The 18,184-nt window shown below is 34.7% G+C and overlaps 1 protein-coding gene and 1 pseudogene across 4 annotated transcripts in view; both read right to left on the minus strand.

The window, feature by feature from the left end:
• SCFD1 (sec1 family domain containing 1) overlaps positions 1 to 18,184 on the minus strand; it is a 98,696-nt gene that overhangs the window by 68,927 nt on the left and 11,585 nt on the right. For all 4 annotated transcript variants that reach the window (XR_015549738.1, XR_015549740.1, XR_015549739.1 and 1 more), the window contains 6 exons: positions 14,659 to 14,781; positions 13,037 to 13,124; positions 9,256 to 9,345; positions 6,483 to 6,538; positions 3,675 to 3,760; positions 1,221 to 1,320 (listed from right to left, as the gene is read on the minus strand). Coding sequence is in view for 1 of the 4 variants with exons in the window: in XM_004421146.3 (XP_004421203.1) it covers positions 1,221 to 1,320; positions 3,675 to 3,760; positions 6,483 to 6,538; positions 9,256 to 9,345; positions 13,037 to 13,124; positions 14,659 to 14,781 (543 nt within the window). In the remaining 3 variants the exon portion in view is untranslated. The remainder of the gene's footprint in view (positions 1 to 1,220; positions 1,321 to 3,674; positions 3,761 to 6,482; positions 6,539 to 9,255; positions 9,346 to 13,036; positions 13,125 to 14,658; positions 14,782 to 18,184) is intronic.
• Positions 4,007 to 5,672, minus strand: LOC101407028 (elongation factor 1-alpha 1 pseudogene; annotated as a pseudogene).

Here is an 18,184-nt window from a genome sequence, read left to right on the forward strand (position 1 = left end):
CTCTCCTACTAGAACGTAAGCTCCAGAAAGAAAGGAATATTTTCATTTGCTTTGTTTATTGCTAAGACCAGGGTCTACAATGTTCTGTCAGAAGAGTAGCCACTCTAATAGTGGTTGAATTGAATTCCTCTTCTTCAGCCTCTTGATCTCCTAAAACTAGCTTCTATGTTCCATCACTCAGGGCTTAATTCAGTGGTCCCTTTGATTCTTCTTGCCCTCTCTACTGAATCAGAGTTGACTACCATTTCACTGACAATGGCAAGGGACTCTAGGATAGACAAGTGTGCAGAATTGCCAATTTCCATCAGTAATCCTGAAATCTGATTTATTTAAAGAAATACTTTACAGCTAGAATCTGAGTTTTAAGGAAATAAATTGTTAAACCAAAACCATCTATTACATGTCTTTCATTTCCTTTCTATATGACGTTTCAGGCAATCTTTGCAATAATGACACTAATAAATACCATAATCCCTAGAGGCCTGGGCTAGGAGTTAGTAAATTAGAGTGCTAGTCTTGGCAGAGCCAATGATTTGGTTCCAAATCCTTTAACTTCTGAGTCTTAATTTTTCTATCTCCCAAATGGGAACTCTTCTGGCCCTAATACACAGTGTCCTGTAAGGAAATTACTTGTGCACATATTTTCTTCCCACTGCTTTTGAATATTGGGACTGTGTTTTATTTATCTGCGTGTATTACATGCTATACACAATGTCTAGCAGAAGAATATATGCGTGGATAAACGTAGATTCTTGTTTCAAGTATGAAATTGCATATGTGGAATTACTTCAGAAAACATATGGTGTAACATAAAAAATACTATTTACTTTGACCATAAAATGAGGCTGAATTGACTTGCAGAAAAAAAGGGAGAAATTACAGCTTTTCTCCCCAGGGAGAACATAGTTATTTACTTATTCAGTATGAAAAAAAAAAAAGTTACTCATTTTCCTCCATTTCTTTTTTTCCCATCACTGCTAACAATATCATTAATTTATCCTATAATTTAAACATCATAAATTTGGAACTTTAAACTTCAATGCTTCACCATTCTCCAGCATCCATATCCAGTGATACCAAATCCCATCTCTCTTTTTGTTCATATTTCTCAGCTCCATCCTTCTCATCTGTGTTTTGGTAGCCACGATGTTAATTTAAAATTACGGGGACCATTGAATGTTACTACATTTTAGGAAAAAGTGGCATATTTAGCCTCTTACCAGTACATCATGCACCAAGGCTTGATATGTCCAAGTATGGTGTAAAGGAGTTGCCAAATCTATGTTTCTGTCAACAAGGACTAATAAAGGCCTTTGGAAGCTGTAAATATATCAAAAAAAATTATATAACTCTTGATACCAGTGTATACATCTAGATTTTCTAATACTTTCCAGTACATATTTGTCATTTTGATATGAACAATAAGTATGCTAATACTGACATTCCATAATAGTTTGCTTTTAAAAATATTTTCTATTACAGTCAGTCAAGTAAAGTAATGCTCTGGACTACTTAAAGCCTGTGTCTAATACTAGATTATAAGTCTTACTTAGGGAACTCCCTTAAAGGAAAAAATCTATACAAATACTTTTACAGAATAATTTTTATAGTTACCAAAGTAAGAATAAGTTCCTTCTACTCAGATTTATATTTCACATCTTGAAAAAAAGGGAAAAAAAGAATAGCCACTGTCAGCTTCAGGGAAAACAATTAAAAAGAGCAGGATCTTATAAATTTACACAAATGTCTGACAGTTTCATAAATTATAAATTACAATTTTTTCTGTAAACACAAATTCAAAAAAGTAGACTCTAGAGAAGAGCCTCACAAAACCCTATCCCATCATAATATATAAAACTAAAACATTATACCTCAATGGTACCTAATTATATAATTATTCACATACCAGACACTTCATATATTGTTTAACTCATTACAATTTAGAAGTGAAACAGACTACACCTAAAGTAAATTGTGGCACGAAGTCATTTGGTTACCATGTGTCTCCAAAAGTTGTAGAGATTTGCTTTACAGGGACTATTGTATCAGGAGTACACATCAATTTTCAAAAGGCATTGCTATCTGATTACGCTAACTATATTTTTTCCAGTGAGAGACTTCTGACCATTTTAGTAACTCAGTACACCTACTGGGTGTAAAACAGTGGACTCTCCCAAGTGCACTGATTATAATACTCAGTGATAAAAAGTAGGAGTGGCATCCTTACCCCTTACTATCCTTTATTACTCCAGAGCTGGTGGAAGTTGAGGGAGGATAGCCCATAGCAGAGTTTCTTAACTCAGCACTACTGACATTCAGGGTTGGATAATTTCTCATTACGGGGGGCTGTCCTGTGCACTGTAGGACGTTTATCGTCATCCTATAACACTAGATTTCAGTAGTATCTACCCAGTTGTGACAACCAAACTTGTCTCTGGACATTACCAAATGTCCTGTGGGGGGCAAAATTGCTCTTTGCTGAGATTCATTAGCCTACAGTTGGACTCAAATGTATTTAACAATAGTCCAACAAGGTTGCTGACCCCTAATTAAAATAATTTAGAAATGCTTTCAAAAAACTAAAAATAAGACAACCATATTATAATAATGTGAATAAATTTTTAAAAATTATCCAATTAAAATAGTGCCTTTATATTGGTTTCTAAGGCTTACAGGAGAGCACTATAAAAAGTGAGCTATTAAGTAATGTATGACATAATGGTTGCTTCTGTTGAAAAAAAATCAGGTCAGAATTTGTTATTTCTGCTCTTCTTAATGAGAAACATTTTGAAGAATATTTAAGACCAGCAATGAAATCACAGAGCAGTTTAAAATAACATGGGCACTGAGATAGCTGAAAAAACAAATTTCAACACATTAGTGTTAACTCCAAATTATAGGAATAGTACATAAGACTGCAGGAGAGCCACCCAAACTGGCTTGAAATGAAGTCTACGGAAGGGTACCATGAAATTATTATTCCTAGAGGGCAGTTATACCCTGAGTATCAAATTATTTTCACATGCTTTATTTATTAATTCAGCTAAAACTGGGGCTAAGAATTAATTTTCCAAAATACTGTCGATTCCCCTTTAAATAATTCGCAGCCATCTGTGTGGGTTTCTTTACTTCTTCATCCCAATACTGCCTATTATTTTTAATAATCAAAAGTTAAATGTACTATAATGTATAGGTTTTTAAAAAGTATTTCTATTCAATAATAATTGAGCAGCCAGTAACTTTGGCATTACCTACTCATGCTAGACATGCTAACTGACAAAAATGTTTTGCAAATTTATGCTATTAGTACTTCAATGTACAAATGGAAACTAATTAATAGGTAGAAACAGATATAAGCATCAGAAGTTTTTCACTTATGTTAATTGAAAGGAAGTGGCTTCTGACTTTCAAAGTCTTTTCTATAAACAGAAAAATTTCTCCTACAGATGATAAAAATGCAGAACAGAAATTTCTAACAAAAGAAGGTAAATTAAATAAAATATTCCATTTGTATTTCAAGAGCAATTTGAGTCAAAACACTGATCCTGATTACCTCATTAAAAATAAAAACAAATTTCAACTACAAGAGTATTCTAGCAGACAAGAAAAACGACACAAAAACTCTACAAAAGTTTCATCTTCAAGTTCTATAAGTGTATTAACTAACATAATACCTGAATTGGCCAGCTCCAAGGGTATCACCTGTAAAAAGACTGTTTCTTGCATCTCTTAGATTTTCTCGAAGTTTCTTATCTAGTTTCTGAAAAATCAAATTTTATATTAACTCTTAAAGAACAGTTTCATAGAACTTTATATAGGGTAATACATAATGTGTTCTTAGATTCATAACCAAGAAACTTGGAATTTCTTTACAAAATAGCAATTCTAAAAGCTAAATATTTTAGCTTCTTTAGTATCCAATATCATCATAACTTGGACTTGAAAAGACGAATGCCTTTTCTACTGTGACTCAGGCCTGATTTCATTAATAAGCACTTCTGTTGACTTTTTTTTTTTGTCATTAAACTTTATTTTAATGGGTCTCAAAATTCTGTGACAGATTTTTGGTCAAGTTGTTTCCATTAAAAAGTACTGATTTTAAAAACTAATAACTTAAAACTGCCACACAAAAAAACCAAATGGTCCACAAAACATTCTCCTTTCCTTCTGAAGGTTTTACGATGCATCATTATCATTAACCAGTCTTTTACTATTAAACTTAAATGGCCAATTGAGACAAACAGTTCTGAGACCGTTGCACCACTGATTAAGACTGGGGTGGCAGGTATTGGGGATAATATTCATTTAGCCTTCTGAGCCTTCTGGGCAGACGTGGTGACCTTGCCAGCTCCAGCTGCCTTCTTGTCCACTGCTTTGATGACACCCACAGCAACTGTCTGTCTCACGTCACGAACAGCAAAACGGCCCAGAGGAGGATAGTCAGAGAAGCTCTCAACACACATGGGCTTGCCAAGAACCATATCAACGATGGCAGCATCACCAGATTTCAAGAATTTTGGGCCATCTTCCAGCTTCTTTCCAGAACGACGATCAATCTTCTCCTTCAGCTCAGCAAACTTGCAAGCAATGTGAGCTGTATGACAATCCAGCACAGGTGCATAGCCAGCACTGATTTGGCCTGGATGGTTCAGGATAATGACCTGAGCTGTGAAGCCAGCTGCTTCCACTGGTGGATCATTTTTGCTGTCACCAGCCACACTGCCACGGCGAACATCTTTGACAGACACATTCTTGACATTGAAGCCCACATTGTCCCCAGGAAGAGCTTCACGATGCATTTCAACACACTTCACTTCAGTTGTAACACTGACTGGAGCAGAGGTGACCACCATGCCAGGTTTGAGAACACCAGTCTCCACTCGGCCCACAGGAATACTATCAATAACACCAATTTTGTAGACGTCCTGGTGGGGCAGACGCAAGGGCTTGTCAGTTGGACGAGTTGGTGGCAGGATGCAATCCAGAGCTTCAAGCAGTGTGCTTCCACTGGCATTGCCATCTTTATGGGTGACTTTCCATCCCTTGAACCAAGGCATGTTAGCACTTGGCTCGAGCATGTTGTCACCATTCCAACCAGAAATTGGCACAAATGCAACTGTGTTGGGGTTGCAGCCAATTTTCTTAATGTAGGTGCTGACTTCCTTAACAATTTCCTCATATCTCTTCTGGCTGTAGGGTGGCTCAGTGGAATCCATTTTGTTAACACCAACGATTAGTTGTTTCACACCCAGTGTGTAAGCCAGAAGGGCATGCTCATGGGTCTGCCCATTCTTGGAGATACCTGCTTCAAATTCACCAACACCAGCAGCAACAATCAGGACAGCACAGTCAGCCTGAGATGTGCCTGTAATCATGTTTTTGATAAAGTCTCTGTGTCCCGGGGCATCAATGATGGTCACATAATACTTGCTGGTCTCAAATTTCTACAGGGAGATATCAATGGTGATACCACGCTCACGTTCAGCTTTCAGTTTATCCAAGACCCAGGCATACTTGAAGGAGCCCTTTCCCATCTCCGCAGCCTCCTTCTCAAATTTTTTGATGGTTCTTTTGTCGATCCCACCACATTTGTAGATCAGATGGCCAGTAGTGGTCGACTTGCCCGAGTCTACGTGTCCAATGACCACGATGTTGATATGAGTCTTTTCCTTTTAGCGGTGGTTTTCACGACACCTGTGTTCTGGCGGCAAACCCGTTGCGAAAAGGCTCTGTTGACTTTTACTTTAGGTTCAGGAAATGCTTTGCCGTAATGACAACCCCACTCTCCCCATGTACGAGTCACTATTGTATCAAGAAGAGTGTCTATATAGTGGTGGTTGCAAGAGGCTCCAGAATAGAAATGGAATATGTGAAAAAAAAAATAGTCCTCCAAGAGGCAATGATGGATTTGAGCTAGTAAAACTCAAAAATGTTACTATATGTTCCTCCATCTTTCCATACCACTTACCCTCCTTCCTTTTCAATAATTTTGTAATTTCTCTAATCCTTTACTTATTTTTTAATCTTTAAAGTAAATCTTCGAATACTCAATTTATACTAAATATTTTACTCTAACATAGTGGGGCAGCAAAATGCACTTTACTATTTTAAATATGGTTATGATTGTTAATACATATTTGCTAACTGAAGTTAATATTAAACAGTTTAGGGGATCAAATAAATGTAAAATACTACTTGGAGAGAGAAAGCTGAACGAGGAATATACATTGTGCTAAAAAAGAAACAGGGCTGGGATAGCACATTGGAGTAAATCATTTTACTCTGTCACATAGAAGTACACAATGATTATCTTTTATTTTTGGTGGAATCTCAATGTTACAAAATAAAAATATTTGGCTTTGATAATTAATATATAATCCAAAGCAATCACATACTTCATATAAACAAAAACACTTGAGGTGCTTATGGAAAACAACTGACACGGTATTCTTTATCCCCAACGGATATTTGCATGAACTCACCACTGCTACCATTTCTGCTGCTGTTCCTCTTGAACATCTGATTATAGGAACAGCACCTATTTTAACAATAGATGTTAGCAATAATTTCAGCTCTTAATAATTAAAATGGATACAGTCACGTGCCGCATAACGATGTTTCAGTCAACAATGGACCACGTATATGATAGTGGTCCCATAAGATTAGTACCATATAGCTTACATGTGTAGTAGGCTATACCATCTAGGTTTGTGTAAGTACACTCTACGACATTCACATGACGACAAAAACACCCAATGACTCATTTCTCAGACATATCCTTTTCGTTAAGCCATGTATGATTGTTACTTATAAAATACATAAGCATCAAAAAATAACATACAACAAATGTATACAAGTGCAGGCTACAAACATAAAAGGACTTATATAACCTTGAGAGTAAAAGCAAGGTTTCAGAAATAGACCTTCTCATTAAAAAAGAAAACATTAGGGAGTCAGAAAAAGACTATTTTTATATGCTGTTGGCCCATCAGTGTGATCACATTTTTTTCAATGAATTGACTAAATCAGAATTTTGATTCCCTGCAGGCAGTTTCAAGGACTAAGTTTACTCTCCACTCACAGGGTTCATTTTAATTTGACTTAAAGGAAAAGAAAGAGCTTAGCTAATTTAGCAGTTTAGTATTGTTATTTTTTACTCATTTTACAAATTAACAAAATGGAGGATTATAGTCTATTTTTTAAAATACTAATTTAAAAGATAACACAAAACACATTCTCCACATAACGTGAAATGCTCCTAAAAGTTGGTTTCAATTCATTATCAACTCATTAGGCCTCTTAACTTCTTGTTATTATTCCAAATTTTATCAAAGGCTAAAAAACTGTAAAATGATAGGAAAAAATCCAATTGCCCTAAAAATCTCATAAAACAAACTGAGAACATGGTAATCTTTATATGCTGAAATTGTTACATTTTAGATTCTATACAAAGCATGCTCAATTGCGAAAGTAAAAATGTGGAATATTAGCAAATTTTTTAAGACTTTGTTTTCTTTTGATGGCAAGTTATACATGCTTGTCATAAAAAAGTCAAGTAATATTAGAAATGTATAAAGTTAACCCTCTTGATTCTAGCACCCCAAAATAATCCCCATTAAGAATTAGATATGGGGGCCGGCCCCGTGGCTTAGCGGTTAAGCGCGTGTGCTCCGATGCTGGCGGCCCGGGGTTCGGATCCCGGGCGCGCACCGACACACTGCTTCTCTGGCCATGCTGAGGCCGCGTCCCACATACAGCAACTAGAAGAATGTGCAACTATGACATACAACTATCTACTGGGGCTTTGCGGGGGGGGGAAAAAAAATTATTAAAAAAAAAAAAAAAGAATTAGATATGGATGCTTTCAGGTTATTTTCCACATATAGTCTAAATAAGTGAATGAGTGGAGTGCATAAAAAAGAAAAATAGGATATTACATATACTGTTCCTAAATTTGTTTTTTTTCCTTTAACAATTTATTGTTGACATCCTTCCATGTCACACTGGCAATAATTTCAACTTCTCCTTTGAAAGAATCACTTTCTGATACTCTACATAATAAAGGATGCTCCACCACTTCAGTGGTCTTGATTTATACTTCTCTTTTTCAATCTACCCTCACCTTGAAAATACAGCATTAACCAAGCAAAAATGACCTTAAATGTCCACAGTAACCCCAGCATTCAGCAAAATTTTGGAGATGGTGTGGGATGGCAAAATAGAAAGATTAATTATGTCTGTTCAACAACTAAAAGTTGTATACATGTGCTTTCTTTAAAAAAAAACACCAACAACAACCCCTCTTGAAGGTACTGAGAGCAATCAAAAGCAGGTAGAAAACGGAGGAAGGCAAAACTCTTCAAAGAAGAGATATCCTTTCCCCGAGGGTACTTTCCAGTTTGCAGGGCACACAGGATAAAGAGCTCAAGCAGAAAACAGAACACTTACTGAGCTGAGGAATCAAAGAATGGAGTTCAGGGAAATTAAAGGGAAAAATCCCTGAAAGGAGGGAGCTCCCAAATCTGCATACAAATTCTTCTCAAACTTTTGTCTCTAATCTAAACTATGCATGGTACCCTCTCTTCCTTAATTTTTTCATTTATGAAATGGAGAGAAATTTTACTAATCTAATGAGAATCATGTTAACTGAAAGGTTTTAAGTGTTTGCAAAATTAAAACTGCAGTTAGAGGGTCTCTAAACAAATCCATTAGTAATAGTAAAGCATAAAGTCACACATTAGATACTTAACACAACGTAACTATAAGTAAATTTAGATGTTCCAAAGAAATGTTTACAATTTTGAGAGCATATTGGATTAGTATTATACATAAGTTTGGCCTTTTCTGGAGTCTTGGGAGTTTGCCTTATTAAGTTACCAGGCACACATCCCTCTACTTAGAAGTGTATTTGAAATTTTTCATAATGAGATATTGAAAGAAAATTAGCAAGTACATAGGTGAAGTCACCACCAAACTATTAGAGTAATTCAATAGAAAGTTACAATTACCAAAAACATCTAAGGAAACAACTCAATAGATCTGCTAAACGCTAACTCAAGAGGAATAACCACATCAAACTATTAGAAGAATTATGTTTTTATATAGTACAAAATGTGTATTTTATCCCAACTCTGAAGAGCCTGTGGAGATCCAGAATAGATAAAAGGGGATCATATTACAGTGTAACAGATCAAAATGAGTTATTAGATAATTAATTTACTTTGAAGAAATAACCAGAAAAATTTGAAAACTTACCCAGTGTAACAAAAAAGCAGAAGAGGCTGTCAACAATTGTGTCCATAACAGTTTCCATTTCTGTGTCTGTGATATCTGGCCTGTTAATGGCTAAAATGACATAGGTAAAGGAGAAAAAAGTGACCAAAATTTACACTTTATCTTTATAAAACTCTTAAAATTATTACTAAACTCCTAATCAATAACCAGTTTGATAACATTTGTAATACTGTCAAACAAGTAAAATTTTTTATGCTTTAAACTTTAAGTGAAGAACTATCTATTAAAAATTACACTACTTAAAAAAAAAAAACTTGAATATCAGTAGCAGTAATAAGAGTAGTATCAATATCAGAGTAGCAATAGGAAAAAAAACCCACCACACAAACTATACAAAATTTTTGCTAGAGCAAACAGAAAATAAATATCCTATTAAATAATTTTATTCATAAACACTAGATTGCCTCAAGAAATTATTGATCTTATTATCCAACTACTCCAGAAAAGCACAATGCAAATCAATTATGGCAAGACTGATATCACATATCATTTTCTTTGTATTATAATAAGTTATATGAATTTCTTTTCTGATGTACTAGACTGTACATAAGTGGTTCCCAAACTTCAGTAGGTATAAGAATCACTCTAGGAATATGAGAGAAAAGAAAGAAGTTCTTCTGGAAGCTATTAAAAATTAAAGATTCTTAGCCCTTACCCCTAGGGGTTCGATTCAATAGATTTGGGAAAAGTCTAAGAAATCTGCAATTTTGACAAGCACTTCAGGTGATTCTTGCGGTACATTTTAAGAAACATTGCTGTGAAGACTGTCCTTGACAGTCAAAGACCTTGCCTTTTTCATCTTCCTATCTCTCACAATACCTAGGCCCAGTGTCTGACAAGTAGATGCTCACTATTGGTTGAAAAGACTGACTGGACTAAAATATTATTTATACAATATTTTAAATTTCCTAACATCCTAAATGTGAAAACAAATATAAAATTTAATACAACTTGTAATTAGCATGAGAGGAAAGCAGAATCTCACCAGATATATGAAAGTATTTAAAGAAGTATGGTCCATGCAGAGAACATAAAAATAATAAAGAATTCAACCAGGCAATACAGAATCTGGATGAGGAAATGTGCTGCTACTCGGTAGCATCTATACAAATCTGATGATAGAAATGGCATAAGGATACAATGTGAATTATATAAATTCAGGGGTCATAAATCCAGGGAAATATTCAGTTCATGTTGTCAATAACTGGTACAGGTAAAATCTATATGGAAGCCTCGAGCCCTTAGGTCCTATACCTTAGTCCCACACTTTTGAATGAGAACTACCCTGAATACTCAAAAAACTATGCATCAATAACCTCAACTCACTTGTGATAATCTGGTTTGTCAGAGATAGTAGCCTGGGTGTAACTGAGCTGATAAATCTGCTTCCTCTACTGGATAAATAAATTCCCAATCTATGGAAAGTAGGTGCTCCAAATCAAATCCATGGTATAAATATAACTGATTTATGTTTGGAATAATCTGTTTAAGATGATCAGTTAAACTACTTGTAATGTTTGAGAGGATTTGGTATATAATTACATAATGGTTAACAGCGTTGTCTCTGGAGTGAGTGCCTGGGACTAGTAAGCTGGTTCTGCCATTTCCTTACCAAGTTACTTAATATCTGTGCCTCAGTTTCTTCATCTGGAAAATGGAAATAATAATAATACCAACTTCACAAAGTTATTCTGAGGAGTAAATGAGCTTATACTGTAAAGTGCTCATAGAGCAATCTATTATTACTATTATAATTATATTATTGAGAATCTGAGCAATTAACCATGTGATTATACTTTAAAATAAGTTAAATTTATACTTTAAATTATTATACTAATAACTAATTTCAGACTTTTTTTTTAAGTTGAGAGGCAGAAAATTAAACTTATAAGTACTAGATTGTTTAGTGAACTTAGACTAAATTTAATTATTTTTAAGAATTATTTAAATATCTGGGCAGATTTTGCTTGCCAGATTTATAAATTTGCCTGGTTTGGTATTTGAAGTACTTAAAAAAGAAAATTTAATATACTGAATTTATAAATGCAATTTAAACTGTTTAAGGGAATTTAATAAACTAAGTTTGCTGACTAAGCTTGTTAAATGGGACTGATTAGAATTTACTCTGTTCAATCTGAGGTAATCAATCAAATAAAAAGTAAATGTGCTTGTTTTTATGTAACTGGATTTATAAATAATATAACAAAATTTACAAGTTTACTTTAAAGACTTAAGGGAAACTAGGTTTTAAATATATAACTTAAATAAGTAGCTAACTAATTTAAAACTCAATTAACTGTAAATAGACTTCTGTAAATAACAACTACCATCAAAAGTCTCTTACATGGGCCATTCAGCGAATACTTACACCTCCTAGGGATGCCGTTTAATTTCAACAAGAAAGCATGCTATGGAGCTCAAGGAAACCAAAAGATTCATGCTCTCTTCTCTCAGGGAGCTTACCATCTGGTCCAGTGTTTTATAATAGGGTACCACTGGTGTTTTGGGCAGAACAATTTTCTGTATGAGCATGGCTTACACACTGCAGAACATCCAGCATTCCTAGTTCCTGGTCACTATATGCTAGTAGCAGCCCTGGTGATTGTGACAATCAAAAACGTCCTTACTCATTTCCAAATGCCCCCTTAGGGGGACACACTACCCACTTAAGAACCACTGATATTCTCTTCATCCCCAAACATCTCAATTCTTAAGTAGCAAATTAATGATTATTTCATTAATTAAATTGGCTTCGGTAGTCTTCAATTTTCTAAAATAGTCAATATAACTAATCAATGGGCATAAAGTTTCAGTTAAGCAAGATGAATAAGTTCTAGAGATCTGCTATATAACATTGTACCTATAGTCAACAATACTGTATTGTTCACTTAAAAATGTAGAGGGTAGATCTCATGTTAAACGTTCTTACCAAAAAAAAAAAAAAATCAACATAGACAATATAACATGGTGTGGGTGTAAACATGTGTGCACGTGTATGTGCATCTTTTAATTTTAATCTATATCCCAGGAATGGTCAGTTTACCAACACTGGGAACATAAACGTTAGAGGTAGTTAGCATTTGATCAAACACCTACACTCAAATCCCTTCTACTGCGTGAACAAGGTATCAGAATCAAGGAATTCTCACACTCTATGTTTGAGAATGGCACTTAGACTTCATTCCATAGTGGTACAGTAGCTGCTGACTCCTGATTACTGTCTGATCTTGATAAATAGCAATATTATCCAACCTTTTCTGAGTACTTTTTATGTGCCAGAAACTTTTCTAGGCATTTTATACATTTTATCTATTTAATTCCCAAAAAACTCTATTAGGTAGAGAGTATTATTATCCCCACTTTATGGATGAAGAAACTAAAGCAGAGAAGCAAAGTAACTTGTTCTTGTCCAAAGGTCAAAGTACTGGAAGTTGAACTGAATCCTACTACTAAAATACTGTCTTACTTGCCATGAGGGAACCATTCATGCAAGTTACTACGCAGTACCTACAAGGTCAGAGAATTGTACTTTATTGACCTTACAAAACAGGTTTATTAAATGTTGTTTATATGTGACAGAATTCAGTCTGAAACTTGTTTTGTGTGCTTTAAAATTTTTTTACAGCTCTACTGCTGTAACAAAACTGGTTTTGGAGTGCACTAAACATGTTAACTTTCTTTTTTTAACAGTACATCATTCATTTTGTTAATAATGAATTACAATATTCCTATTTTTACATACCACGATATGAAACAAGCTCCTTATTTTGATTACATAATACAAACATATCATCTTCCAAAGTAATAAAATTGAGATACTGATCAAAAACCTAGAACAAAAGAAAAGGTTTACAAGTCAATTTTATTATATTGAAAGCATATTTAGTTTGATTTAATCTACCAATAGTAAAAATGGAAAAAATTAAAATCATATTCAATATCTAAAAATTATACCACGTAGCAGACTGCCTAACTGGGCAAGAATGAGGAGTTATTATAAAAAGCAATAAAAGCATGCCTTTTGGCAAAACAATTAAAGAGGAGAGTAACATTTTCAGAAAACAAAATTTAAGAAGATATAAAAATTTTTTAAAAATTGTGGTTGGGATGGGAAAGGATATCAATTTTAAAGAAAAACCACAATTTCAATTTTTTTTTTTGTGAGGAAGATCAGCCCTTAGCTAACATCCATGCCAACCCTCCTCTTTTTTGCCGAGGAAGACCGGCCCTGGGCTAACATCCGTGCCCATCTTCCTCTACCTTACATACGGGACGCCACTACAGCATGGCTTGACAAGTGGTGCGTCGAAGCGTGCCCAGGATGGGAACCTGTGAACCCTCAGGCTGCCGAAGCAGAGCACGCGCACTTAACTGCTACACCACCAGGGCAGCTCCACAATTTCAATTTTTATATTCATTTTAATCACACTTCCCTAAGAAAGTCATAGTAACTGTTTTTCTACTGTGAACATTTATAAGTGGGGAAAAGTTATACTAGTTCTTTAGGAGTATAAATTAGGAGAAAAATTAAGAAAACTATTTGAAATACACTAAATTTAGTTAAATAAATTGAAAACCGTTCTTATTATTTTGTGTAAAATTCATGATAAACTTTGGAAGAGCCAGAACGTTAACACATAAGCCTCAAAAACTAACCAGAACTAGCAGTGGACCATCTAAATCTAAGAGTGAAAAATCTATCAGTGGGAAAAAATGAGAAGTAAATGCACGGTTGTTCAGTCTTTTATTTGCCCTATATCATTCCCTAGAATTTTCATTTATGTTTTGTCCAAATTCAAGAAGCACATGGCACAACAGGGCTATAACCAAGAATATATTTTACAGATTTATTTATAACTAAGCTGAACCTGACTAAAAAGTCACTATGATGTAGAATTGCAGGCCTGTTGCAAATTCCTTCTGTCTTATAATATGCAACACAGCCTCTTTGGATCCTCTCTCCTAAGTAAGAAAAGATCTGGAGGTAGTATGGTGACTATAATGATTATAGACAAAACAATGTCAACGTATCTTGAGTATAGTTTATGATAACACAATTGTCAGACTATTTCTAAGTTGAGCTAAAAAGATTATACAATTCCCAGTCTAAAACAAAAACTGATTCAGCTTTCTATTTTTGTCTTTCAAACTCACTGAATAGGTTCCTATAGTTTGGTTTATTTTGCCTAGTTCAAGATGAAGATAATTTATATTATCAGAACTTTTTCTAAAATTATTGAGTCTAAATATTTCTTAGGTTGTTCTGGTCCTTTGTAAATTAGACACCTATGTCAAATAACAGGTTTCAGGATATGATTAAATTTTACATTAACAAAATGTCATCAACCAACCAAAATCTCTTACCTTGGCTACTTGTGTGACTGCACTAGCTGCTAATGCTGCATTTGCAATATCTTCCAGTTTACTTCTTGAAATAGCAGAAATAAAATTTAAATAATATGATTCATAGAGTTGATTTCGAAGATCCTACAAATACAATGAATACTTCATTCTTATAGGATAGTATAAAAGATGACCACAAATAAAAATCTCTTAGATACTATAATAGCAAGGTTTTGGAGAATAATTTAACTATTTAAAAGACAGGTTACATAAATGACAATAAACAAAAGTATCCCAAGAGAACTAAGTTATGAAGAAGTATTGGTTACTTGGTTACCATGTGTAACTGACATATATTTTAATAATTAAAGTTATGATATTATATTATCCATACAATCCTATTAATTACAACAATGCATAAAATGGCTTTGAAATAGCATATGTGCATTTTTCTTAAAAGTATCCAGAAGTGGCTCTCTTACATAGTAAAATGATTATTATATTTGGCAGACACTACCTTCTACTGCTCTGCTCACGTGATGATACAATAAATACTTGCTTCACTGTGTACAGACATGTGATAATTCAATGACCAATTCCAGAAGTATTCCTTCTCAGCCATCCAAAAGTAGTATAATTTAAAGTTATGCAAATTCTTATATCAAATTTACTTATTTTCTTAAACTCTAGGCAAACAGATATCTAAATAATCATATTTCTTCAAATCAAAGATATTGTCAATTGTAACAGACAACATTACTTTATGTAACATTAAGAAAGAATTAATGCTGCCAATAAAATTCTACAACACACCATTGATTTTAAGATGCACCTGATTTCAGATGTTGAAATGTGAAAAACAGGGGTTGGAGCCTATGTGAGGAAGGTGGCTGAGCAGGGCAGTGGTTCAGCAAGGGCTGGGAGATTGGTTAAAGGACTGAGGATTGAGAGGACTGAGAAAGTAAGCAAATATGGTGAGGATATTGGGAGCCATGTTTCTCAATGTCCGAAAGAGGAGTTACAAATTTATAAATGGAAAAAGAAAAAGCTAAAATGAGTCCTGTATCTCTGAATTGAAACAGTTTTGGAGGTTATCTACCTGTCTGCCTGACTGTCTATCTATCTAGAGAGATAAGCAGAAGGATTTATAGAATGAAATATAGATATAAAAGTGTGCATGTATGTACATATATGTATTTCCTAGCTCTGTCCAGTGAGAAGGCCTAACAATTGCGACACTCTAGTAGCAATAAGTACACCTAATGCAGACACTGATTTCTAAATACCACTCTCTACAAAAAGTAACCAGGGCTCCTTAGACAAATGGCTGGATCTTGGGCTGGGACAGAGGAAGTACAAGATGAGACCGGAACATCTTATTGTACCAGAAAGTAAGGAAGTGTGAAAGAATGATGCAGACATCTCAAAAGGACACAGAAGTTGAACAGGTTGCAGGAAGCAAGATCAATACTACAAGTCAACTGGATATCTATACACTTGCAATAAGCAATCCTAAAAATATATCTATACACTTGCAATAAACAATCCTAAAAATGGAATTAAGAAAACAATTCCATTCACAATAGCATTAAAAAAATGAAGGAATAAATTTAACAAAAGAAGTGCAAAACTTGTATTCTGCACACTACAAAACATTGTTAAAAGAAACTAAAGAATGGCCGGCCTCGCGGAGTAGCAGTTAAGTGCGCGTGCTCCACTGCTGGCGGCCTGAGTTCGGATCCTGGGTGCACACCGACGCACCGCTCGTCAGGCCATGCTGTGGCAGCATCCCATATAAAGTAGAGGAGGATGGGCACGGATGCTAGCTCAGGACCAATCCTCCTCAGCAAAAAGAGGAGGACTGGCACGGATGTTAGCTCAGGGCTGATCTTCCTCACACACACACACACACACACACACACCCACCCACCCACACACAAAAAGGAAAGAAACTAAAGATCCAAATAAATGGAAAGATATCTCATGTTGATGGATGAGAAAATTTAATATTGTTAAGATAGAAATACTCTCCAAATTGACCTACAGATTCAATGCAATCCCTATCAGAACCCCAGGTGGCTTCTTTATAGAAACTGATAAACTAATCCTGAAACTAATACGGAAATTCAAGAGACCCACAACAGCCAAATAATCTTGAAAATGAAGTACAAAGTTGTGGAGGACTCAATTTCCCAATTTTAAAACTTGCTACAGAGCAAGAGTAATCAAAACTGTGGCACTGGCATAGGGACAGACATAGAGATCAACAGAATAGAGAGTCCAGAAACAAACCAATGTATCTACTGTTAATTTTCGACAAAGCTGCCAAGACTGTTCACTGGGGAAAGAATAATCTCTTCAACAAATGATGCTGGGACAACTGAATAGCCAAATGCAAAAGAAGGAAGCTGGACACCTACCTCATACCATACATAAAAACTAACTCAAAACAGATCAAACAACTAAATGTAACAGCCAAAACTAGAGAAATCTTCGAAGAAAACAAAGAGATTTGGCAATGGTTTCTTAAATATAATACCAAAAGCACAAGCAACTAAAGAAAAAAATGGATAAAATTAAGTTTATAATAAAAATTAAAAATTTTTGTGCTCCAAAGGAAGCCATCAAGAGAGTGAAAAGATAACCCAAAGAATGGGAGAAAATATTTGCAAATAGTATACTTAATAAGGGTCTAGTATCCAAAATAGATAACTCAAAACTAGACAAGAGATCTAAATGACATTTCTCCAAAAATATATAAATGGCCAATAAGCACATTAAAAGATGCTTAATATCATTAGTCACCAGGGAAATGCAAATCAAAACCACAATGAGATACCACTCTATACCCACTAGGACGGCTACAACCCAACGTTAGGTAATAAAAAGTATTGGCAAAGATCTGGAGAAACGAACCCCCATATACTGCTGGAGGGAATATAAAATGATGCAACCACTTTGGAAAATAGTCTGGCAGTTCCTCAAAACTTTAACTATAGAGTTATCATTTGACCCAGCAATTTCACTCCTAGTTGCTTATGGACGTAAGAAAAATGAAAACACATGTCTACCTAGAAACCTGTACACAAATGTTTATAGTAGCATTCTTCATAATAGCCAAAAGGTAGAAGCAACCCAAATATCCATCAACTGATAAACGGATAAACAAATCTCATATATCCATACAATGGAGTATTAGTCAGCATTAAAAAGGAATGAAGTACTGACACATGCTTCAATGTGGCATTTGAAACATTATGCTAAGAGAAAAAAGCCTTGAAAACATTATGCCAAGAGAAAAAAGCCAGATACAACAAGTCACCTATATGATTCCATTTATATGTAATATCTAGAAGAGGCAAATATACAGAAATAAAAAGTAGCTTAGGGATGGGGATTGGGGTGTTGGGGATATAATAGTTGAGGTTAGAACATGAAAATCTTCTAAAATTGATTATGGTGATGGTTGTACAACTCTGTGAATATACTCAAAACCACTGAATTGTACGCTTTGTACACTTTAAATGGGTGAATTGTATGGTATGTG

Source organism: Ceratotherium simum, chromosome 3 (assembly GCF_057802395.1).
Source record: "Ceratotherium simum simum isolate JZ-2026a chromosome 3, ASM5780239v1, whole genome shotgun sequence".
NCBI lineage: Eukaryota > Metazoa > Chordata > Mammalia > Perissodactyla > Rhinocerotidae > Ceratotherium > Ceratotherium simum.